General features: G+C 40.3%; 1 protein-coding gene and 1 long non-coding RNA gene across 3 annotated transcripts in view; both read right to left on the bottom strand.

Annotated features, from left to right (window-relative positions):
* Positions 1-27,310, bottom strand: part of LOC117937804 (matrix metalloproteinase-16-like) — an 82,043-nt gene that overhangs the window by 9,320 nt on the left and 45,413 nt on the right. For both annotated transcript variants that reach the window (XM_034862020.1, XM_034862021.1), the window contains 3 exons: positions 20,736-20,897; positions 15,625-15,842; positions 3,516-3,654 (listed from right to left, as the gene is read on the bottom strand). In XM_034862020.1, the coding sequence (XP_034717911.1) occupies positions 3,516-3,654; positions 15,625-15,842; positions 20,736-20,897 (519 nt within the window). The remainder of the gene's footprint in view (positions 1-3,515; positions 3,655-15,624; positions 15,843-20,735; positions 20,898-27,310) is intronic.
* On the bottom strand, positions 6,993-8,801 carry LOC117937806. Its single transcript, XR_004655253.1, has 3 exons — positions 8,790-8,801; positions 8,376-8,385; positions 6,993-7,085 (listed from the first exon to the last, which is right to left on the bottom strand). It is a non-coding gene; the product is annotated as an uncharacterized LOC117937806 (long non-coding RNA).

Below are 27,310 nucleotides of genomic sequence, written 5' to 3' on the forward strand. Positions count from 1 at the left end.
CACACACACACACACACACACGCACGCACGCAGACAGACAGACAGACACACACACACACATAAAGACAGATACATACACACACAAACACACACACACACACAGATTAATAGACTCTCCCATCCCCAAAAAAGCTAAAAATCCCTTCTCTATATCCTACATTTAATGGGAGTCTCCTGTCTTAATATATATATATATATATAATATAGACGGGTGCTTTGATGTAGTGAGAGCCCCGACATCTGCGTGAATGTAGCAACTAATCCCCGCTTGCCCTCAACACCATTTGAAGAGTGTTATATAGCATGAAGATGTGTTACAAAAAGAGACCCCTCTTCTTTACACATGCCACGCACAAACACATGGTGTACAGCCAAATAAATCAAACGTGTATGTATGTTTGTACTGAAATTGTTATGCATGATTATACGCACACCAGAATTTCTAATGTGACCCGGGGGAAAATTGCCTTGTGGCCAAAATGAAAAGCTTGACATGGACATACCAATGCTATCATAAGTGCAATGAGCAAATATCGACAGATATATTGGCCCAACCGATACCCTTATCTGTCAAGCTTTAATACGAAAATAAAACACCCCTCTCAGACATGTATGCATGAGGTAAATGAAACAAGCATCCCTGTCTGTTCTCTGACACAAAAAGCACCAATCAAGCTCTGATTGGATTTGGCCTCCCAGGAGGAAAAACGCACACTGACATATAGATCCTGATGCATGGATTGGGTGGTACTGTGTAAGTCTGAAGCTGCCAGAATATGATTGGATTAATTAAATTGAAATTTGTAACGACTAATCAAATAGTTATATTTTGATATCCCCCTATTCCTCACATAAAGACCAGTAGTCCGGTCTGGTAGGTAGTGGCCGGGGGCGTGGTCAACACGGAAAAATAAAGAAAAAATTTGTGTTGATAATCTTCTAAGTGCCTTTCAAATAATGTGCATTCAGGTTTATTTTAATGTACATTTCTACCAATTTAATTTAAAAGATTCAACAGTATATTCATGCTTTGTTTTTCTGGGTTAGTGTAAAGTAAAGCATTATTGCCCTACCTGTGTTTTAGTCAATGCGGCTGCATGTGTTACTCAGCCAAGTGTAATGTGTAGAAACATAAAGGTGGCAACAGATGGAAGTAGCTACATTGGAAAAGAAAATGACGGACGGAAAAAACAAGAAGAGAATCCAGCCCCAGAGAATCCGGGACCGGGAGAAACAGAAGGGTGAGCCGGCGAGATTAGCCGACAGGAGCAGAGCACGGCGAGCTAGCTGGAGGTGGGAGGGAAAAAGTTAGCTTGGAGCTAGAAATGAAGCAGGCTAGCTCCGTCTGTAACATTCAAATACTGGTGTACTGTATGCTCCTATTGTAATCTCCCAGCAATACTGTAGTACTTTTATTTGTTATAAATACCTGGTACATTTACAGGGTTCAAACTGACGCAATGGGGGTGTTTGATTATTATTTGAGGAATTATGGTATACAGCTTTCAAGTTTAATTGTTCAAAATCTGTTTGTTTGCGGTTATCAACATCACTTTGATTACATTGTTTTCACACAAAAAATCTGAATAGAATGTATAAGAAGATTAGAAACAGGCAAACACTGCCTCAAAATTGGCACAAAGCTGCTCTGTAAGAATGAAGAACACATGCTGAATGTATACCAGTGGTGTCCGCTGGCTGACCTGCTCTGTGTTGCCCTAACAGCACTAAAGTAATCAGCGTCTCATCCATGACTTCAGTGCAAACTAGACTCTAAAGCCTCCATCTGTGCGTTAATTTTCAGTGAATTCATCAGACAAGGCAAGGTTAGAGGATATTCACAACCCCCTGGTTAGACGAGGACCTAGAGTGCTGCATTTTGTTTTCTGACCAACCTTCTTCCTAATGTTTTATTCCAAATGGGGACAGACAGAATAAGGCCTTCTGGGAAATCAGCGCTGCGTGTTCAAATAAAAAATGGCATTCGGTTAGGTTAAATTGTCTAAATCTGTGTGCAATCCTGCTGCCATTCCCGGCCCGATAAAAGAGCACGGTGGAGGATAAAACACTGAAATCAAACTTGTGGCACATACGGGACCAGCAGTCTGCTTTTCCAGGAATTGTTTTGTGATGGAAATAGAAACAGGTTGGAGTGAAGATTTGTAGTTTTTAATCTCAGCAGACTTTCACTGCCAGCCTCCAAATCCTTTCATCAACACACTCTCTCTCCCTCGCTGTCTTTCGTACTCTCTGGAGTGTATGTAAATAGGAGTTTACAGGACTGCAGTGCTTGTTTGCCGTTTCTTTTAAGTGGCTTTGCAGCTTTAGACACAATTAGCTTTGAATCTCTCAGTTTTTGGGCAAGATTAGTCTAGATTTGATTATTTGTCTAAACTCTTCAGAAAGGTAACAAAAAATAATAATCTACTGAAACAGACGTGTTGGAGCTTTCTCGGCACACACCATGACAGTGATTTTCAAGAGTTCTGCATACTAATCATGTTTAGCTACGGTTGAAGATTTAAACTAAAACATATTACTAAACACCAGTCTTATTAAAAGTCAAAACTGGTGGATTATGGCGGATTTTACAACCAAGTGAGCAGAGCATTTCTTTAATCTTCCACAGATTTGCATTGAAATCCATACACATACACACACACACAGACACACACACGTTATTAAAGATAAAGAACCCTTGTTTCTAAATAAAGGCACAGATAGAAAACAAATGCTTATGCTGCAATACTTAATAAATAATAAAAAAGACAACCTGACAGCCATGTACATAGAACACATCTTTCAAATCCCTGTGAATGAATAATACAGACTGAGCTGGATGAAGATAAGTCCAAGCTTTCAGATGTGCCCTCAATGGAAAAGTGTTTTACACAGCAGGCTGGTGACAACTGCAGGGTTTTCCCTGCCGTTATACGGTGTGGGCGCACCGCATAAGAGTATGAACGTAAAAACAATATGGAGAGAATCTAGATGAGCCTACATACGGGACTGGCATCCGCTCGTTGTCTTCCGCACCCATATGATGGATTCTCGTGCAAAGTGGCACAGCCACACACACAAACACACTAACACCAGGCATGTTGCGCACACAGTGGCAGCTGCAGCTCACACATCTGTCAGTGAATAAAAGCTACAACCACGGGCTACAACCTGCTGGTTAGAGTAAAGGGGGTTAGGGGTGCTTGGTTGGCTTACCTGGTTGAGCAATCATCCCATGTACAGAGGCTCAGTCCTTGCCGCAGCGACCGTGGGTTTGATTCTGACCTGTAGCCCTTTGCTGCATGTCATTCCCCCCCCCCTTTCATGTCTAAGCTGCACTATATGCCGCTCCTCCAAGTTTTGCTTTAGTAATCTCTCCCTCTCTGCGACCTATTTTATAAAGTATACGGCTGCAACCGGCAACTACTAAGCTTGCTGCCATTTGAACCTAAGCGCTCTTAAAACTCAGGGAAAACCCTGGACAGTGATGATGGAGGTGACGCACGTGAGCTTACCTTTGAAAAAGACAAACTTGCCCTCGCTGTTCTCGTAGACGGCGTCTATCTTGGGTGGCAGGCCCCTCCAGAAAACACTGATGAGCATGGGGTACCCTGGCATTACAGAGTTATCTCTCACCCGCCAAAACCAGTGATCCTGAAAGAGAACAAACTACACTGTTAGGAACCAGAGACACGCATGGTCAAAGTCACTTAAACATTTCTTGACACCAAAACAACAAAGTCCCATGAACCAGGGAAAAAAGATTGAATGAATTCTGCACACTGGAACACAGTTGGCGGTAAATTAGAACATCTGATCAGCAGTAAACTGAGATGAGTTCCTCTCCCCCAAAAAAAAAAAAAAAAAAAGCCTGGATGGCGATGATCAACTATAGCTGCTGCTGTGATAGACCTGATGGCAAATGTACTTTCTCAGGTTGCCTGGAAATCCCATGAGACCATCGCTACGCACACAGAACTTGAAGAACGTACTGGGAAAACTATCAAGTAAAGTAACGGGGGCAAAGTGATAGCCAGGAGCTTTGTGAGAAGCCAAGAAGTCTCTTATTTCCTTCGGGGAGGGGAGGGGAACGTGAGCGTGGCCAAGTGGAAGGTGTGTCTTTTTGATGTTGGATGAAACTTGATGACAGAGGGAGCCGGGGGGAGACCCAGCTGTGAAAGCCATTAGGACACAGCGAGATGTCCCACCCTTTGGCAATGAACGGCCAATTGCGTCTCCCGAACTGGTTGAGCGCTCAGGCCAAAAAAGCCTGACCTCATAGCGAGGGAGGCAGAGACAGAGTGAGGGGAGACAACACATCATCACACCCTGCCTCATTTACTGTGAAAGCTAAATAAACAGCCCATTTATCAAACACTCTCTCCGCTGCTCTATTTCTCCCTCTCTGTCTAATCCAATTGTTTCTCTGGGACTCTCCTCTCTCCCTGGACTCTTCCTCTTCTTTCTTTTCATTCCCCTCTTGTCTCTCATTCTAATTCCTCCTCTCCTCCCTTCCCTTACTTGCTCTAAACTGTACCTACTGCCTCCACAGATTTCAATTGTTCAGAATTTTGTTCTGTGCACGGCCCGGCCCAGTAATTGAAAACAGATCAAAACTGTGAAATCCGACCCATTTGAATCCCTTTGACTTTATACAAGAGAAAATGTTTGTTCTCCCAGCCTACTGTCCCACTCCCACTCTGAACGATTAAGCCGAGGCGAGCAGACTTCACTTCTAGAAAATTTTAGCCGGCTCTTTGCAATTACAGGAACGCCTAGAATAATCACAACAACTTTAGTCTTAGCAGAAGTTGGAAATGTTATATCTCAAATTCTTTCTCATCTTTAAGAGAAAGGGCAATATGCAGGGGCTGTCACGCATACTGTGTCATGATAATGCATGCAGAGCAATAAGGTTATATTACCATTCACTCTGTATAGGAATACAAATTCTGGACTGCTTAACGACATTAACAAACTGTAAAACGCAAATTGGAGAAAATGCCCAGCGAGTTGTGCGAGTTCGGAGTTAATACTGTACAGCACATCACTTCACTGCATTAGGTTGTTGGCCTGCTGAGTTGACTGGAGCTTCAGAACAAATAAATGATGCTTTGCCTTTAAGTGGTACCGAAATAAAAAGGTATTTGTACACAGGTCAAGTGATGAGAACGTTACTTCATGGGTGCTCTACTGGGAGATTATTGTGAAACATAACTGGCAAAAACCCAAAATGCAAGCATAAAGGCTGTTGATGAATTACTGCTCGGGCCCACGTGACATTTCTTGTTGGAAAGTCAATCAAATGACTGAAAGAGACTCTAAATAATTATACTAATTATTTTAGTAATAAAGCATTTGAATGTACTCTGGTACAATATGACCTGTAGGTTCCTAAAAATCTGAACATTATTTATTTATTACAGGTGAGGTACATCATTTATCCATTGCACACAGATATTTTGCTGTATACAGTACTCTTACCAAGACCTTTGCAGGTACATGTTGAATAGAGAACGTAGGATGTTGGTGTCTTCACATCACCTTTAGTTTATTTAAGAAAGGTAAAATGACCAACAAGGTGCTCTTACAAAGCCTGGATTCCTTTTTTAAAATCAACTTCAGAATTACACTTCAAAATGCCAACTGACGAATATAAAAAAATGTTTTTGCTAAAAGAGAAGAATTTGTTAATGTGAGCGAAGACATGTTGATCAAGTGACTCACTAAAAGCAGCCTTTAAGAGCAGGAATCACATGGCTGGTCAGAGAGAAAGAGCCAATTGGGAACAAGGATTAATAAATCGCCCAATTGCCCAGGATTGATAAAACGCCCCCCAAACAACTTGATACCAATGAATTTAAACCTCATTCAGGTCACAGGCGGGTGAGCATCTGCTGCTGCCGTGGGTGTTTGTGTGAGTGAAGAGGTGAATATGTTAGGATGTCAGTGCTGCTGACCTCTCACTCGCTTAATGTGACGCACACACTGGCTCAGCTTGACTGAGAGCAGAATGCAGGTGTAAATAATTCAAAGGTGTTGAGGACTACGGCTGAAGCCTGAGAAACCCGAGCCAAAATCCCCTATTTTGAGTAAAATAACTGAAAAAGAGTTGTTTTATTTGTAGTTAGTTGTGGGTTTTCTCATCTGAAAGCTACTTCATTGACAGGGGAAAAAATCCCCAAACTGCACTATAACAGCTACTATTAGAGCTGGGAAATGTATCAACATTATATAAATATTAAGATATGAGACCAGATATCGTCTTAGATTTTGGATATCGTAGTATCGTAATATGACATGTGTTGTCTTTTTCTAGTTTTAAAGGCTGCAAAACAGTAAAGTTATGTCATTTTCTGATCTTACCAGACTGCTGCAACTGTTCTATTATTTGCCTTTACCCACTTAGTCACTATATCCACATTACTGATGATTAATTATCAAAAATCTCATTGTGTAAATATTTTGTGAAAGCACCAATAGTCAAGCCCAGCCCTTACTGCTCCTGTTGTAAACATTGAAGTGTGGACCTTTAATGCAATCACTACAAGAAGAAGCACAGGTTTAACTTTTCCAACTGCAACGGTTCAGTTTTATAACTGTTCATTCTCACAGGGCAGCTTTACACGGCATACATGTCAGCAGAGCAGAGTGCAATATGCAGGCAGTTAAATCTGTACACTACGCTAACTGTCTCCTGGTTGCAGCTTTATATTTAGCTTATGTGGTAGCGTTCTTGGTGCTCTTTGTGTTTTTTCTGAAAAAGACAGTATCACTAAACGGTCTAGGGCCAAAACACATTTCTGATCTGCTGCCATGGACCCATCCAGACCCCTCAGCTCATCTGGGACAAGTCCGCGTCCTGTCCCCAGAGCCGGGACTAAACAGCGTTAAGCAGCGTTCAGTGTTTATGCTCCATATATCTGAAACATACTCCCAGAAAACTGCAGCTCCGCTGCAACTTTCACTTCTTTTAAATCAAGGCCTTTCTGTTTGATGCTGCCTTTCTTTAAGTAATTGTTCATTTCTTACATTGTACTCTAACCTTTATTCTTGTATTTCATGTCTGTCTTATTCTGTTGTAGCTATCTATTGTTTTTAACTCTCAACCGTTTACTGCTCTTTAATGTTTAATGTAAAGCACTTTAAATTGCCTTGTTGCTGATTTGTGCAATACAAATTAAGCTGCCTTGCCATTTAAAAAAGGATATTTATATCGGTAAAAAAAATATCATCGGTGGCATTCAAAGTCTTTCACATCTTCTTCTGAGACCACTCAAACTTTTGCTGGGCTTTCCATCTCTGTCGTCACAGTTACAAAAAAGGAGAAAGATACTGAGTAGAGTGGACAGCTCCCTGCCCGCTGCGCCGCTGTCTTCTCATTAATTGATGTCGGAATCAAAGCTCGTCTCCAACATGAGCGGCCAGTGTGCACAAGTGGTCAATTCTGAACCGCAAGGCACCCTCTTGCGTCCCAGAATCCCCTGCTCTAAATCTGTCCACATCAAGGAAGGAAGGTCTCTCAGAGACTGGCGAGACCGTTGGGATTACACTTAAGAGAGGAGGAGGACAAGGGTGGCAGTTTCCTTTATTATAGACTTTCTCAGGATGACAGCTGGGCTGATGAGGGACGTGTGTGTTTTTTCAGTATTTTACCTGACTGATGGCAGTGTAAGAGGCTTTGATTGAATCTATGCAATGGTCTGCAGCTGCATACTTATGAGCAGTCAAATGAGGCATCATTTTTAGACACTTTTGAATGAGAATAGATGTAAACTCAGTAAACTGACTTCCAGACCGTTTCTGTATCATTTCTTTCCAGAATATGTATTCTTTTATGCTTCCAGATGCCTTGAAGTGGCTCTAAATTGCTGTAAAGTGTATGGAAATCAATGGAAAACTTTTCTATAAAAACAAAAACTGCATTGGTTGATTTCTCTTCTCTGTACGATGTTTCATTCCCGGTATTGTTTAGGTGCCTATTTTTTGGAGGGATGTCCGTTCCCTTCCACTTCTTTGTGTTGGCATTCTAAACCGGGGTGGATTTATGAAGACTAAGGTCAACTGCTCCTCATATCTGCAGGGTAAATCCAGACAGCTAGCTAGACTAAATGTGGACATTAAGTCTAATCTGAGTTTTATGTTTCACAACTAAAACAACCTTTGAACACACAAGTTCCATCAAAACGAGTTCCTTCCCGAGGCTATTTTGCAGAGGCGCTGTTGCTCTGTACAGCGCATAGTCGCCCAAAACAATTGTGATTGGTTTATAGAAATGACAATAAACTAGAGCACTTTTTTCCAAACCAAGAATGCTGTGTGGACTGGCCAGACCCTCCTTTACAGCGCTGTGGTGGAAGGTCTGGCAATGTGACTCTACTCTTCCTGTAATGTACGTCCTTGTGTGGAGTTTATTGTTCCATTAAGAAAACATTAAGACTTAAATAGAAGTATATTCTAAGTAATGTCTGCCCTAAAACCCAAAAGCCCAGATTGGATTTTCTGGCTCTACAAACGGACAAGACGCCAGCGAGCCATCAACTTAAATCCGGACTTCTAAACGTCTGCTGTATGATGTCTGAGACAAAATGTCCATATTTGACTACACTCTGAGCCTGATAGGAAATGAACGCACTCTTTCTAACTTGCTGTCTGGTCTCTGTCTGATAGTTTAAGTGATAAGGTCACGGTCTAGTACATTTGTTGTACTGCAGGAGAAAATGCCTGAGAAAAGCCCCGTCCATGTCTACATGCCTATACATTGAGTGATTCTCTGTCTCCTTTGGGACAGCATATGTTTTCAGGGTTCACAGAAAGTTGAACCCAAGGAGCCTGCAGTCATAAAAGTGGTAGCTGTGTAATTTCACTGAGACAGTTACTGGTGACACTGGATCCACACGGCCACACAGATGACTGCATGAACCTTCCGCGACCCTCTGTCACCCCGCTGGAGAGAAAAACGATTGCCCGTAAAACTTGCACCTTAACAAGCATGACTCCTAACCTGCCTTTGTTGATTAACGTTCCTCGAATAAATCCGATACCTCTCAGCATTGTTGGAAACAACACTTATTACAGCTACTGTCCATGTACAATAGTTGCAGTTCCGTTCAGGAAAGAGAGATCCTTTAGCTGTAAAGAAACAAAAAATGTTTTTGTGATTCTTTTTCTTCAAACAACTTACATTTTTCAGTCAGGCTTGCCTATTTGACTTCAATTTCAAAATTAGGAAGGCATTACGCTACTAATTAAGGTACCCAAATTAAGAAAAATCACCCCTTCTGAGATTTGGGAAGATATGTTGCGTCTCTGTTGATTCCACTTGCATTCAAACTTGGAAAAAAACACATACATGCTGTTTTGAGTGAGATACAGTTTTCTGAATGTCCTTTGCTTTCAGTCTCCGGGTGAGCTGTTCAAAATCTGCACGGCTTTCTATGTCCCTAGCCGAGATGAGGTGGCTGCCTGTAGCATGCTAGCATTAGCATGCTAGCTCATTCTTAATGGAAAAACACTGCTACAACACACACTAGTCCACTATAATTTACAAAAACTACTTCCATGTCCCTGTTCTGCAGGTATTCCACAAGTGCCCCTTGTTTAGAAGAAGTCTCACAGCTAATCCTGCCTTGCGACTCCCAACAAAGATAGTATAGAAGTAAGATGTCTCAATCTGTAGCTAAAACAAGTGAGAAGTCTCACTCTATAGCTAAAACAGTGACCCAAACACACAGGGTGAAAACAGGATCGGCAATAATATGGTGTTTTGAAAATGAAACCATGTAGCCTTATTCTTGTACAACCTCAAAAATGAAGAATAATTTGGGCGCTTTAACCTTTTACCTCCTCTATCGGTAACGGCAACACTATCACTGAAGCTAAAGGGGTACTAATCCAATTTTACACTTAAAGCTCAGCAGCTTTCCTATGTTTGAAAGAATAACCCTGATGATGTCATCGGCTTTGGCTATAAACTTTTTATTTATTTTTTTTACAGAAAGCCTGCGTTACAAATAAGAGGTGTGGGACTTGAAAGAAGTGTGTATTTTGGAGGTGGGGGTCCTAATCAACTATTGAGTTGCATTATGGGAAGTGTAAGATCCATTGTTTTTCTAGCTTTAATAATTGTAAGGACCAAAAGTTAGGATGTCTCTGCTGCACATGCTTCTACTCAGATCTCTTGCAACTATATAGAAGTGAAGTACTACATCTACTTCTAAATCCTGCTCTGATACAAAATACATTTTCCTTCCTCCTGGTGCACATTGGGAGCGTGACAAACTAAGAAAAGGCTCTGAAAGTCTGGCACAGGAAAAACAACAACTTTGGTTTAAACTTTCTGGTATCCTATTGCAAGATTTGATTGAGAAAAAAAACTTTCTATTTACATGTAAATGTTTGTGGATGCAATCTACAAATCTGTAGACTTCAATATACTTTTCAAAACAGAAAATAAGCAAGCAGGAATAATCACATACAAAGTTTTGACAGACTAATGTTCAGAGATGTGGCATGAATGACTCGACAATGAATCTCTTTCCTTCGCCTCATTTTCCCTTCAGGAGACCAATAGGTTCCAAGTAAGATTAAATGACAGCAAACAGTTAAAAAGTAATACATTTCAACAGTAAATGGTACCGGTCAATAGTTTGGACACGCACTCAAGTGACTAAGAAAACGTCTCCAAACTTTTGACTGGTACTGAGAATAGAGATGGTCAGACACCATTTTTTGCTTCTTGATACTGATTCAGATACCTGAACTTGCGTGTCGGCTGATACAGAGTACTGAGCCGATACCAGTGTGTCATATATTTTACAATGTTAATAAATGTTTTAACAGCTGTATTCAACTATCCCTGTATGGATGTGATATGATTTCTATCTTTGTTGTTGGTCTGTCTCAGGTTACATTTTTTGTGAAACATGAACAAACACAAACAATGAACACCACAAAACTTTCTTTCTCCAGTTTGACAGTCAGTTATAACGGAAAAAGAACATAAATAAACTACTTTAACGTAGATTTTCTGTAGGGCTTTATTACGTGGTATCGGATCAGTGCATAAACTCCAGTACTTCCCGATACCAGAACTTTAGGCAGTATCGGAGGTGATACTGATACCAATACTGCTATCGGTATTGGAACATCTCTAACTGTAAATGCAGCTTTTGCTGTAGGACTGCTCTTTGAGTCAATTAATGGACTATTCGGTAGTTTTGGTCTTAGCAGACTAAGATTTCTTTAGTTGATTAGTCATTTTTTCATGCTGACTTACAACTTATTTCCAAAATAATCACATTTCCTGTAAATACAAGATTTTAAGTTGTGCTTTTGCAGGATTCTTTGTAGAGAAACTCAGTTTTACACATCTGTCGATTAAATTGACAAATCGAATAGTTGACAAAACCGTAAGAGTGTTAGTCAACTAAGAATGTCTTTAGTCAAGGACTTAATAGGAAACTCCAGTGCTCTCAGTGTATTTCACCAGATAAACTCCATCTAAACCGCCCCGCCCCCTAAACCCCTCCTGTGGACCTCGGGGGCTGTGAGACTGCTGAGATCTCCGCTATAATGACTTGGCATCGACTTGACTCTGCTCTTCCAAAACAATCTAGTGGGGACAGTGAGTTTAGCCAAGCTGCGCTGGCCAAATGGACATACAACATGAAGTAACCAAGTGGACAATCAATCGTATCAATCAAGTGGAAAAAATTAAATGTACCCAGTGGCAGAAACAAGAAACACAAATTCAAATAAAAACTGTAAATCATTCCTATTCAGTCAGCCTAACAAGTCTTTAGTCCAATACATAAACCTTGGCATGCTCTGATGGTAATATATCAAGTTCTATCAAGCTTGATGTTTGAGTAACCCAGACATCTCCAATTAGTACCCCAGCTTTATCTACCAGAAGGAAAGAAGGCATTAACTGGATACCTCAGTCTTCTTGGAGAAAACTGGCTAAACACTCACTGAGAATCAAGAAATATTAGGACCACCTGCTCCTCCTCTGAAACACACTTACAGAGTGGATCCAAGTCAAACCAGTGATCCCATTTTGATTTCACTTTACTAAACACATTTGATTCACTGGGCAAGATGTGGATGTTACAAAAAGGCGAGCAATGACTCATGATATTACTGGTGGTCCTAATGATGGGAACACAGTGGATTTACAACTGCACTTTCATATGTTCTGTAACAAATCATCCCTCTGCGTCAGTCTTTCCCCTCCACTCCTCTACACCTTTGGAAAAATGTGAGCTTCTTAAGGCCAACAGAGAGAAAAACTCATCAAAACCTTTAAAGCAATGGAGCCAAAGCCCTCTTCACACCAGTGCTGATTAGAGCCCGACCGATGTATCTGCCAATAATAGCCATTTCCTGATCTTTTTTTATTACTTTTTTTTAAAAATATTAATTTATCTGAATCATTTATAATGACCAATTAATGATTGTGATGAATGAATATTTGAAAAATAAAAACGGACGGTCAACCATGTTATGACTGTTGGCGTTGCGTAGTCTGTCCATCAGAGGGCGCTCTACAACAACCTTGTTGGCAACACTGATTTTTTTATTTTGTTAATGTGTTTTTGTTCAAAGAACTTTAAGTTTCATATCTTAAGTTTGTATTTTTATACATTTAATTTATCAGAACTTTACTATATTTTGATTTTGCTCTGTTCTGTTGTACCAATAGAACAAATTATCATATTATTTTAGTGAGAACTCATAAATAAATACAATCGAGTAATGTTAGGAAAATCTGTCCATGTTTTGTAACGCGTTTCTGGATTTGTTCTGAAATTTATATCAGCATATCAGATTTTTAAATAACTAAATATTCGTATCGGTATCTGCCTTAAAAATCCTTTATCGTGTTTATCGTCTAGTGCTGATGCCCACTTTACACTCCTAATTCATACACTTTACCGTTTTCATTTTTATTTTTGTTTACATATACAGAACTCTAAAATGTGGCTTAAAATTTGGATTTCAGACATGTCTGTTTATATCCTTTGCATGTTGGCTGTTTTTGAGTTCCAACACTTCTCTCATCTACAGAGCACATCGAGTAGAGTAGTACTGCTCTACCTCATTGTCCTTGTTGCTTATGAGTTAATTATGGAGGCCTACATTTCATTCACAGTATTAATGGTAAAGCTGGCTGTAGTAGGTGGAGAGTTTAAACAAGAGGGGGAGCCATGCTGTTAATTGCTAAAAGCAATTTACATTACATACACTGTGGATCGGCCTCCGCAGTGTGTTAAGAGACTCATTTGACATACTAAGGGATGTGGGAGTTATTGAACTAAGCTACAGTTGTCTAAAAATAAATCCATAAGGTTTCTAAAAGCATGTTTAGTAGAGTATCAGAGCAATGCTAAAGAAACAATAGCATATTAATAAATCCAGCAAACCAAAATATTTGGATTTACAATCAGTTGTTGAAAAGCTGCTCGCAGGCCATACACTTCACATCTCAGCAACTCAGGTAATTTGAAAAATATGAATTGGAAGTGCCTTATATTTAAAGTCCATAATAAAACTAACACCATAATTTTTGTGTGGCTGTGAACAATAAAAAATAAAAGGTAAACGGTTACAAAAAATAAAATAAAATGTGGTAGCACTATACATTTCACCATGGTAATAAGATGGTTAACAGTGTGATAAAGAGGTAATATATAGGTATATGACTTGTAATTACCAAAAGTAATAACTGGGTAATACATCACAGTGACCGAATATGCGAAGCAGCCAAAATGGGTTTCCTCAGGAGGGGGGCTGGCGTCTCCCTTAGAGATAAGGTGAGAAGCTCAGTCATCCGAGAGGAGCTCGGAGTAGAGCCGCTGCTCCTTCGCGTCGAAAGGAGCCAGTTGAGGTGGTTCTGGCATCTGTAAGGATGCCTCCTGGTCGCCTCCCTAGGGAGGTGTTCCAGGCACGTCCAGCTGGGAGGAGGGGAAGACCCAGGACTAGGTGGAGAGATTATATCTCCAACCTGGCCTGGGAACGCCTCGGGATCCCCCAGTCGGAGCTGGTTGATGTGGCTCGGGAAAGGGAAGTTTGGGGCCCCCTACTGGAGCTGCTGCCCCCGCGACCCGATACCGGATAAGGTGATAAGAAGGTAGCAGATGTAATAACATGCAATTACCAAGGTAATAATATATAGGAATGGGTTAGATGATAACCATATGTATATATGGGTAGTGGTAATATAGTTATATTATTGTAATAACATGATAATAATGGAGTAATATATGTTGATGTTTTCACAGTATTATAGGCTACTATCAGCACAGAGTATGGAGAGATAATAATACTGTATATCAATACATTTTGTGTTTAAAAATATCACATTTGGTGACACAAGAGCACCTTGGCAGTGACCAGGAGGTGAAGTGAACTAGTCATCCACACTCCCTACTTTGGTCTGTACAAGGACCCAACCCAACTCAGCTACTGCCACCCCCAAAGATTTTAGAAGATATTACTATTCCCTTAAACAGAGACAGTGTGAACAGTGCAATTTTGGTTAAATACCTTCACAGGTAACAGCTCTGGTTCCAAGCTGGATTAATGTATTGAGTGTAAAGAAAACACTCACAGAGAGGGGTGAGAGAGGAGAGCAAGGTGTTTTCCCCCTGGCTCTATTAACCATTGAATACTATCTATTTATATCCCCAGAAAAATACAGTCACACTCACAAAAAGCACCAGAGGCACTCGTTTGCCTTTCTGTGGAGAACACAGGACATCTTTGTGTTGCCCCAAGGTTTTTCTCTGTTGCTTACCGCATGTTGCCAAGGTCTTGCGCTCACGAGCTTAGACCAAGGATAAAGCTGTATTAAGGGATATGTGTAGAAATTTTTTCTCTTGCATGAGAATGAAAACAAGGCTGCGATTGATGGGAGAACAAAAACCTGTGCTGCACTGTGCATGTCATTGTGTTTCTTCTTAGCGAAACATCCATTTCTCCCAAACTCCTGCTCAAATGGCTTAAAGTAATCTGGAAAGAGCTCTTTTTAGACATAATAACTGCTTTAATTATGCACTGGAATACACAGTCACTCGTTTTAAGATAATTTAGGAGAGTCCGCAATATTTCTACAAGCTATTACCACAGTGTCAGATTTTCTCTTTTCTAATAACGTGTAGAAAACTAAAAAAAACAACAACAAAACAAAAAACATGAACATGATTTAACATGAAGCAGATTAGTTAGCGGAACAGCTCCCACTCTCTGTATATTTAGGTAATCCTTGAAGCTTTCTAGCAAGCTCTCTCTCTCCACAGGGTGTTTTCAAACCCGCAGGCCATTTCCATTGGTCAGATTCAAGGGATGAGTCGATTAGGTTACACGTAACAGCTGTAAATCTCATGCAGGAAAGGACTCGCTTTGGGCATATATTGTTGGTTTGAAAATATGATATAAAACTACCCTTCAACAATATCTGACAAGTTTGTGTGGCCTGTAACAATTGATTGCTGTGCTCTCACACAGCTAAGAAATCAAAGTATGGGGTAAAACAGCTCCGGGGTTAATAATGACTCTGCAAAACAAACAAAAAGTGAAAACGCCCCGGGTTTGTTTTGATATAACAAACTCGTCACTTACCTTGAATACAAACATTTCTCTCCTCAGTATCGCCAGGGTGTTGAAGCCACCATCGCAAATGTGGGGTTTAGCATTGGGATGGGACGGCCTATCTCCTGGGGGCAGCCTCGGAGGTCGTGTCTGCCTGTCTGGCTTGCGGGGGTCTGATGGAGGATGGGAGCGAGGAAGGGGTGCCGTTGGCAAAGGCTTGGTGGGCTGGGGAAGCTTATCAGGAGGCCCTGGAGAAAGTCAGAGGAAAATATCTCACTTGTCGGGATACATAGAACTGCAACACTTACCATTTGCAACCAGAGATGTCTGGGGGCAAGTGGTTGAATTTGGACCACACCTTGTCATTCCCTACTACAGAACAACAATTTACTGTAAACACATTGCAATGGATGCAGCTCAATGCATATGGAAAATATTGAATGTGAAGTTTTCACAAGTGAAAACTCTCCTTCAACAACTGTAAACAAGTCTCTTTAAGGAATAGTTTGATATTTTGGGAAATGCAGGTATTTGCTTTCTTGCTGGGAATAAGATGATTGATTCCACTATCATGTCTGTACTAGGAGTGCACGGTTCAGAAAATGTCAAAATACAATTTCAATTTTTAGGCTCCAGATTTGATTCAAAATCAATTCAACTCGAAAAAAGATTCTCAATTTAAAAAAAACAATTCACAGTATGTAGATGTAGTTACTTTTCCCATGTATATATGTCATTACAAATTTAACATTTTTTTTATATGAATACATTTTTGGAATTCTATGAAATTCTATAGAATCTGTAGAGCTTGAAGTGCAATATGAATGTGAATCAGTTTTTTGCACACCCCTAGTCTGTAGGCTAAATATGAACTACAATTAGCAGACGGTTAGCTTAGCTTTGCACAAGAGCTGGAAACGGAGGAAAGCCGCTGACCTGTTTGTCCAATGGTAACAAAATCCAATTACGAGCGCTGCTAAAGATCACTGAATAACACATGACGTTGCCGGAGTGATGACAAAACTCCAGGAAGTCACTGCGACTGGCCAAAGAATTGTCAGGACCATACGGATTAAACAGATTTAGACCTAACATGTAAATTAGCAAACTTTAAAACTTTAGAGGTAGTTGGAGAATTGTGTTGCCCTAGGACAGAGCCAGGTTAGCAGTTCCCCCCAGTCTTTATTCTTTTCAAACTATTCAATCAAATGAAGCAAGGGAATATTAGGCAAAGAAGTAAACAGATTTAGGACAGAGATAATAACTGTAGCCCTGAGCAGGAAAACTAGTTTATATGAGTGTATAGCTATTTAGGGTTGTAAACATGTGTGCAAATTTAGTGTGAAGCACTTTCATTATTACTGTTCCATTTACAGCCAACGAGCCACCTGAGCTTGCAGGAGAGCCACATGTTTAAGCCAAGCTACATTTATTCACCAGTAACTGGACCTACGCTGGCAAAAGATGAGGTAAGATATGAAGAGGAAATAGCAACAAGGAGTTGAAGACAAAGAAATAACACATGAGAGATAAAGAAAACAAGAGAAACGGAAGGTGAGGTCATGCAAGATCAACACAAGTCTAGTGATTCAGCTCACCAAAGCATAATATATGTTAAGATTAATAAAACAGACATAAAGCATAGGCTACGTTATAAAAATGTACGTACTGTAGAGATAAAAATGTCCTCGCAAACGGGAGGCCCAGACATGTCTTGGCATCATTTCACACTCATGATTTACATGAGAGAAAAAAGGCAAGAGACATACAGAGGAAAAACAGAGCGAGGCCAAGCAAGTGGGTTGTGTGTCTGAATAATTGAGCACATGACAACCCATAAATAACACACTGTAACTCTGATAACCAGGATATGAGTTGGCATGTGTTGATTGGGGCCAACGGATGCTGGAATGGCGGCATGTATAAATCATGATCTTGAAATCTACTGTAAACATTCAGGAGTTATGAATGAATGAATGATTACCTGAGTCCACAAATTGTTCAAAATTCAGTGAATGAAAAAAGGATTAAAAAGGAACTGAATGAACAAACAAGTATTTAACTAAAGCAGTCAATCTATAATTAGCAATTAAACAAGGAAAAATGAAAACAAACCACTAAACTAGTTGACACACTAGCTGGACATGGGATAAAGAGGAAATGCTGCTCTGCCAGACACCCACCAGTCCGCACAGAGATTTCATTCACTGACTAAATTAAATCCCCTGAAATCCATCCCAGATTAGTGGAGCCAAAGCACTCTGCTGTTATGTAAGTATTGGTAGGGCTCACAGTCAGACAAAAAACAAACATGCAAAAAAAACTATGACAAGGAAAATTAAAAATGGCAAGCATCTGACAGATTTTGGGTCTTTTAGTCGAATTTTATCCACTACTCAACAAACATTTTACCCAATGAACTGGATATCTTCAAGTCTTTATGTTAGACCAGTGGTCCCCTAAATGTTAACAAGTCCCGAGCCAATCACTGCAGCAGCTCATTTCACTGATCAGTACACTTTAAACCAAAGAGCAGGAGGCTAATCAGTGAGTTTAGCTGGTGAGGTGATTTGCTACTCCTGCGCCTAAACGGCACATAGATGGAAACCAATAGTCCAGACTGAAAACAAAGGAGTCTGTAGAACCTTTCTGAGTGTCCATTAAGGGGATTATCAGTCAATTCCATTCCATATAATCTGGGGGGGTCACATATACGCATAAAAAAAAGAATCAGATTCAATACAGCAGAAGCTGCGATGTCCTACCTTTTAATCCCTAAAATGGGTCAAGATCCAAAAAACTGGATCCTACAATTCCCATGATGCAACTTGATACATTTGTAAAACATCCCTGATGAGTGGTAAATATGTAAGCATGTTGATTTGTACGTACACCAACTACTAAAACAATGTACTATTAGTATTTATAGAATTAGTATGTACTATGGATTTACGGCACGCGCCTAAGTAGACCCGCACGATTAATCAATATAAAATTGCTATCTTGTTACACCCTGTTTACGATTTCATTTTTAAATAACTTTGAAATTTTGTTTTTTAATTAAAAAAACGTAGTATGACTTTGATTCTCATTTAATTCACGAGTTGACTGCATCACAAACGCTACTACTTTCTTCTATGAGTTTTAAAATAGACTGTATAAAATAGGTTTTAAAGCGCTCCCTGTGCTCGCACAATGTGCTATAGGTGCCAAAAATAATCTATGTTTGGCCAATTTGTTTTGTTTTTTTCATGGTTCATGTGTCCATGTGGATTCATATTTTTTCCAGAATGGTGCAGGCCTACGCCTAAGTGTGTTACATACTCAAAACACATTTATAAATTTGGTTTAGTGCGCTATTAGATTCTTTCCTAATGTACTATGCAGCCAAAGTGCCAAATTACTGATTACTGGCCTTTTGTATATCTAGGGGCTGAGAGGAAGTTTAGTGTAATTATCAAAATTATGTGATATTTGGAGTGCAGCTTGTGTAAACAGGAAGTAAGCTATTCTCTTTAAAAACAAAACAAAACAAAAAACTGAATAATTCCGCTTTTATGTTTTATATATGATCTGTCTTCATTATTTGTAATTACTTGCAGGTTGCTAAAAGTTTTCATATGTTTTGAAACCAATACATATTCAGTGAAGTTTTGGCTATTAATTATCCATGATAAATTATTATGGCTTAGTAAAAAGGAATCGAATGAATATATGCAACCAGCAGCCATTTCTTCTCCTACTATGACCTTAACGTAAGAAACAGCTGGACGTCCAAAAGCACAAGAATGAATCGATCCTCGACATCAAGCGCATCCTACCCCTGTCAGACCTTTTCTTCCCACAATTCCTGCCTGGCTCCCACTGACTGCAAATCAAAGCCATAAAATTCAACACCTCATTCCCATTTACACTCCTACACCACCTTTCTTTGTAAATCTCTTACTCCTTGGCTTACTCACCTCACCCATAATTCTCTTCACATTCCACTATACTTCTCTTGATTGGAAACCCATTCACATCTGGTGTTATTTAACCTTGACGCAGCCACCCTCTAATTCATCTAAACTGTCCCTGTTTAGCCTTCACATTGCTGTTGCCACAAGAAAGAAAAGGGGGCCAACTGGTGAAAAAAAAATAGACTGAGAGACGAGCTGCCATCACTTGTCCTGCCCTTCAACTCTTGGTACAACAGCGAGGAGGAGGGAGGGGCGGCAGCGGAGAGGAGTTAAAGAGAGAGGGATGAGGAGAGATTTGATCGCTTGCCCAGGTCTCTCACTCCCAGAGGGACAAGCCCTGACCATGTAAGCAGATGGCAGGTTCTTTTGTGTGTGTGTGTGTGTGTGTTTGTAGCCATTCATGTGACAGACCGTAGTTATCTCAGCGGAGTGTGACTGGTTTACAGCCTCAACAGCTGTATGGGACAATTCTGTCACTTCCCACGAAGTTGTTTCTGAACTTGGATGTCAAACTGAGGTGGAGGGCGACAATGTGGATGTACAAAATTCATGAATCTAAAAAGGATGGGTTCCTCCACAACAAATAACCTTGAGAAAAAAAAGCACACGTCTAAAATTGAGGTCTAAGCAACATCCGCCGTGATGTAACACTAATACAACTCTGAGAGTGTCAAAATAAAGACTACACTGATGCTTACATAAATCTGTTACGTCAAATTGAATTTCACACTTCTTAAACACCAGCCCCCAGAGCTACATCAGAAGCAGAGCAACAAAGCACAGCAATCAGCATCTGACAGCTCCAGATGTGTGTCCATAAGAAAATGTGTAGGTGCTCTGAAGAAGAGCGTTTGCCTCCTTTGATCTTAAATTGAAGTCTTGATCTCAGATCTTTGCTTTATCTGGTTATCAAAGGGATCTTGTGCTTTAACTGGGTTAGAAAAACATAGAAAATACATTATTCCAGTTATGATGACAAATGTCAGGCTCGCACACACCAAATAAATGGTTGCTGTAAACCAATTTATTTTAATTGAACACCAAATATTGCTGGATTTGCTTGCAGGGGCGGATTCAATATAAGGTTTTATTTGGGTAAAGTTCAACTTTTGGTGAACTAAAACAAGACCATAACTATACTGACAGGTAATCTATACGCCTGAATGAAGCCAGGAGGCTTACCATAAATCTTCTGGATGCCCAGCAGGTCGTCCATGGGCAGTTTGAAGTTGTCAGTGTCCATGTACTGGTAGAAAGGAGCCATGATGGCTGTGGGGTCGTTGGAGTGTTCGAGGCCCAGCGCATGGCCGAGCTCGTGGACCGCCACCAGGAACAAATCGTTACCTAGAAACGGAAAGGGAGAGGAGAGACAGAGAAAAAGAGAAGTCTGTTAGTGCTTTGCTCCACTGTAAATTAGTTTGTAGCACTTTATATATCGCTCACAAGTTGCACCTGTCCTGGTTGGCTGTGCCAGGGTGGCTCCTTCAAAATAAAGTTTTGTTCTGCCTGATTTAAATAAACAGAGAAAAGTTTCAGGCTAGTTTATGGTTTGACAATAAAATGTGCGGTCCTCCTCGCTATAATATGTATCCAAACATATGTGAATGTGTGTGTGTGAGCATAGACGATTTATGCACCCCATGAGTGGATTATGCAAGCCACAGGCACTTATGGGAAATATTACACAGGTTTTTACACATGTTTATATATATATATATATATATATATATATATATTTACACACACACACACACACACACACACACACACACACACACACACACACACAGCACAGAAAATCCAACGCTGTGTAATTAGTCTGGAGCTGTGGTAAGCCCATGAATACACTTGGTTGACCTTTTGACTCCGAGCCCTCTGTTGCTGACAGCCAAACATCCACCCAATCCCAAATGTATTAGCTTTGGATATTTGGGATTTAAAGCCGCCCCTCCGTGTCCGATTCAAGTTCTTCAACTTACGTCACTGGCTACCAAAACAACAACAAAAAACCACCCCTCCTCTCTGATGTTTGGCCAATTTGTCGGATGCAACTCATAAAGAAACTCATCATCATTGTTGAGAAAAACATGGGTATATAATTAGGGTTAGACTTCTATGTCTTCTGTAGAATTTATAATAGTCCACTGGCTTTCTGTGGGAAGCTATTAATGTGATTCCAATGAGACATCTCAGAATAAATGTACTCTTTCATGAATAAAACGTTATGGAAAACTATGAAGGCATTAAAATCACTAGACACTAAACCTTGGTGAAAAATAGGGCTTTTTTAATAGGAATTTAGAATTGAACAAGTCAAATGTTTTGCACAATATCTAAAATCCTCTATTTCAAGGTTTGTTCCTCCGATACTCTCCCCGCTGCCATATCTCTTAAGTTTTACCTTTCCCTCTCTTTCTTATCACACTGAGAGACTCGACGGGAATGAAATAGAGCATCACTTATTCATTGCAATTTGTACTAGTGTGAGGCACTTATCTGCTGCAAATCTGTCACATGAATAACGCATCAGCAGATACAGACAGTGATCCAGATCACTTCTTAGCAGGTCCAGTAAAATGCATTAGAATTTACGGGCCAGACTACCACAGAGAAATTGCCTATTTTGATATTTGACTGTATAAATGTCAGCGAGTCTTTAATAAGGTTGATGTAAAGGACTTCACTGCATGGGTGTAAAAGGACAGACAGACTGAAAAAGCATTAGTCTTCAGCCAAATGCTTCCAATGAAAGTAAATGGATAGTAAAAGTTCAGAAACTGAGACAAAATGTATGCAAGGTTGTAATATTGAAGTGTCTGGAGATAAGAGTTTATAGCAAATGAAGGGAGGCGCAGAAGGGAAGGGAGATAAAGAGAAGAGAGAAAGGGCTCAGTGAATTAGCAATCACTTCTGGAGGAAACAGGGTCACCCCGTCTTCAGGCCATTTCCTATGGTGGCAGTAGGAGCAGGGGACTAACATTGTGCAATGAAGGAGTTTTAAACATCAAAATAGTTGCACATAAGCTAGTGCAATTTTTGTACAGATATGTGATTTTTTTTCTTCTTTTTTTAAATGGTCAACGTGTCTGTCAACACATTCAATTACAAAGCATTCCCTGAAGGAAAATGAGTGCTGTGCGGATGCTGAATGGAATCCTTTTTGAATGACTTTTATAAAATCGTATTGACCCTAATGTATTGGAGTTATAGATGTAACGGAAGTGAATGGAGGCTTTCAACACTTCTGCATTAGACGTCAATGCATTACAGTAAATATTGAAACTGATAATAAATGATGATAAATTACACATCAGTCTGGGTGTTCAAATGAATCATTGCATCGATGCATTGCGTTTTGAACGTGGATGATTTTGCATCGACGCAGTGACAGACCATAATCCATTATTGCCTACTGATGTTGCTTGTTCATCTTTCTTTTGCTGCTTTTTTGTGTGTGTTTGTGCCTTTTATTTAACGTGTTCAGACTCCAATACATTTGGAAAGTGCCTTTAAAGAGCAGATGCAAAAAAATGGGGGGCTCGGGATATCGAATCGTATCAATCACATTGACCGGATAATCATAATTGAATTGAGACCAGCGAGGACTCACACCCCTAAACATCAGTGCAAGATTAAGTATCTGGAGATTTTAATTTGAGTTTCTAGTGTATACAATTGCTGAACGAACTGAAAGATGTACGTACAATAGGACGCCATCATTTTAATGCACTATACAACTCGTAATAACTCATAAGAACTATGCATGTCATCATAGTGAGCCTACACAGTTTGTCAGTGTGTTTGGAATGTGAATGGAGTTCATACCCCTGTGTTAGGCTGTAATCACAAATGGACTGCCATGGCTTTTAATGCATCAATGCATAACAAATAAATAAATGCATAACCTAAATGAATGTTATCAATGAGAATAATTATAGAACCCATCTACACATGCTTTATTTGGGATATGAATCGTTTTGGTATCATTAAACCACAGACCAATATTTCTCATTAAACATGCAGACAAATGCAGTAGCACAGAACTAGTGCAGGTCCTGCTACTAAAGGTGTTCTGGTCACATCAGCTACACGAGGAAAGTGATGGACATGTCTGTCTTTTTCCATCTCCGTCTTGTTCTTTCCCTCAATCTTGAGTCAGCCTCTCTGCCTCCTAGGGCCATTTCTAGTTATTGTTGTCACATTGTTTCCATTAGATCTGTAAATCCGGCTGTAGTGGACAGGGACGTCCTGTGTGCCCCGGGCCACAAACAAAGCCAAGGAGGTTTATACTGCCTGGCTAATTATCAGCTGGATGGACGGTGTAGCCAGAGCTTACACAGGGAATGGTAGAGAGTAGAGAGAGACAGTATGAGGTACAGGTGTAACGGTGTCAATTCAAACCTTAATGATCCAATATTATCAATACAAAGTTTCAAATATCAATACATATTGTCATCTTCAGGATGCACCTTTATTTTGAAATTCCTACTTGTTCTTTTTATTAACAGGGTGGTTTGTTTATTATTTGAATGTCTGAAAGACCTCAGTAATGAAATTGTCAAATCCTATTTGATTGTGTTCAATAGGCCTGTGGTATCATCATGTATCAGTCGTAGGCCCCCGAATTGAATCAAATAGACATGGTATTGTATCAGACTTTGTGACATCAGCAAATATTGTATTGTTGATTCACATCCCCAGTATAAGGCAGACAGCAAAGGATGAAAGAGACAAAGAGGTAATGGGAGGGCATAGTGTACAAGAAGAGAAAAGAAGCAAGACGAAGCTGAGAGACAAAGTTATGGGAAGGAGGAAGAGATGAGACAAAGACACAAAAGAGTAGATAAATAAAGAGATAAAAAAGGCGAGGTAAAATGAAAAGAAAGGGCGTTTGGAGTCATAGCTGCATGAGGAAAAAGTGGGGGAAAACACAGGATGATAAAGAGAAGGGGAAAAACTAAGGAGAGGAAAATGATAAGGCTCGGGACTATTTGTTATCTTGCGAGATGTTCCAATGTTCCTGCAATCACAAACGATGGGTATGATGAATTACACAACAGTAACCTTTGACCCTGTTATTTGTAAAATCACCTTCCTGCCAGTGGCTGAACCTCAGAAAACAAAGCAGGATGCAGTTGAAGAAAATGGTCAAAGAAAACAATGCCTGGAGATGAAACACATTACTGTGTGATAACCCACTTGAGGCCAACAGTCTTTTTGGAAGTGGGGGAAACATCCTATATTTTTAGCATACTCTAGGCATACTATAACTCATTCTCGCTTATACTATTTGCTGGTTTGAGCAAGAATTTAGCATGATAGGAAGACATCCAAATAAACTATAGCATTCATAAAAGCTACATTTGATGAAAAACTTAATAAATTCAGACCTGTTAAATTAAGTTTTTTACCCATGTTAAGTGGGCAATGATCATAGTGGCAGCTCGTGGCAGCAGTCTGCCGACTCCTCAGGGTAGGTCAAGGTTGCTGCTAATGAGATAGTGCAGCCAAGAAGGAGAAAAATAAAGAAGGGAAGATAAAGTGGAAGAGGTGGAGGGGAAGAGTCACTGGAGATTTATGATGAGAAGTAGTTCTCCCCGTCTTTCCCCATAGAGTTGCAATAAAGTAAACAGGGGTTGTGGTTAGAAACAAGAAACCTCTTCTACCTGCTCTTTCTCCATAATTTACCGGCTCCCTGCACATGCCACTGCTGCTACAGCCCATCTGCTGGCTGAGGGCACATGGGACATGAGAATACTGAGTTTCAGACGTAAACACACAGAGACAAACACACGCTGGCCCACAAATCCGATATGTGGCCCTAGACACCTCTGTTCAATTGCAATAATAGCTCAGGTTGTCAGCGCAGGCCTCCGGGGGCCTGTAACCCTCTCTGCTTCCTTACCGTTTAACTAAGCGCCCGTGGTTCACTCAATACATGACATCTGATGTCAGCTAAAAGCATGGCTGACCGGTAGGCTGTCCACTTGTTGGCTTCTCTATTCTTAGTTTTTTTTCCCTCAGCTTTTGGATGCTCATATTTTCTTTTTTACATATTGAACTAGCAAAAGCTCAAAAACGAATCTAAAACAACCTCCTGTTCTACAAATAAAGATGCCCAGCAGAGACTGACCATTTTTACTCCACCCTTTCTTTAGTACATAAATACAGCTGCCACAACTGTTACTGATGTCTCATTGCTGTCGTTTTTCCATCCAAGTCTAAGCAAGCATAAGCACTCTCTCTGTCCCACAGGACCTCAAAGGTTTCCCATTGTTCAACTCTCACAACTCCCGGGGTGGTTGACACTGCATTTTCAGTAATGGTCTTGGAAAACCTTGCGCTGCATGATCAAGTAAATGCAGAAAGGGGTTAATAGTACCACTTTATGGGCAGAGGTTACAAACCTCTTCTTCTGATGCTCCCCCACAGCCCTGTGATGGAAATCAACCCTATTTAACAGAAGTGCAATAGGGTTGTACAAATTGTTCATGCAGAATCTCAGAAACATTGAATAGAAGGGTCACACCTTATCTAAAACAGTTCAAACATGAAAATTGTTCAGCCAGTCTTGATGGGTTTAAAAAAAGCTAAGATGTGAAGTAGGTGGTGCACTGTCCCTGACACCGGCTGAGAGCTTAACAGCAGAGAGCAGGAATAGGAAATCAGCTGTTATCCACTAGCTGTACTGACACGCTGCCAGAGAATCTCAGCCCAGTGGTTCAGTGCCTGGCTCAGAGGGCCCTGGGCACACACAGCTCGGCTGGATGTCAAAACACTGCTTTGTGGCCGATTTGACAGAGTGATCATTGTGAAGAATGCAGCTAAAATACAATGGCTGCATTTGGCTCGATTCACTTTTGCACTGTCTGCTTCTAATATACTCTCACAAGTTCCCATTGGTGCATTTCACCAAATCAACTTACAGGAACACAAGGATAAAAATAGATGGATAAACACTTCATTTATCCCCGGAAGGATATTCACGTCACAGCAGCAGTACACTAACAAAAAACACTAAACAAACGACAAAAGTGCGGGAAATCCGCACCAAGGTTTTCACAAGTGAAATTCCAGTTGGAGTCAAAATGTCATTCCTTTCTGGTTCATTGTGGTCATAGTTTTAGTGTTAAACATTGTTAGTAGATAATGCATTTGCCCTGCCACCAATACTCAGTCTACAAATAAAGTCTACAAAAAAAGACTAATTGGTAAAATTGGTAAAGTTCATTGAAATTCCAACCCTTCACACCATGATATTTGAAATATACCAGTAATGAATAGGATTGGGTACGGAGAAAATCCCAAAATCACCCCCATGCATCATGTAATAAGGAAACATGCTAAGTTGAAATACTATGTTTTCTGACAACAATGCTAATGCCAGTTTTTTCTCCTTTTGAAATTTCTGTTCCGTTACGGAATTTCTATCTGTGTTTTAGCCTGTGTGTTGTTATCAACTGGATGGGACAAATTGGACAAAAAGGGCGGAGCCGGGGCAGATGACGCATCTAAGCCGGTATTCTGTATGGCTTCTGTATGGCGCAAACCGCTAAAGAGGGAATGACGCTGATTTTCAACCCATCTGGCGTGAGTCGTACATTGCAGACATTTTTAGGCGACCAGAATGTTCCAATTAATTTTGTTTGAAAACACACAGTGTGAGGGTCAAAATCTATGCTGAAAGCATTGATGTTTAGCCACGCCCTGAAGCATGCCCCGCTTTATAATCAATCCAAAAAGGGGGGGGGGGGGGG

Source organism: Etheostoma cragini, chromosome 22, assembly GCF_013103735.1.
Source record: "Etheostoma cragini isolate CJK2018 chromosome 22, CSU_Ecrag_1.0, whole genome shotgun sequence".
NCBI classification, from domain to species: Eukaryota; Metazoa; Chordata; class Actinopteri; order Perciformes; family Percidae; genus Etheostoma; species Etheostoma cragini.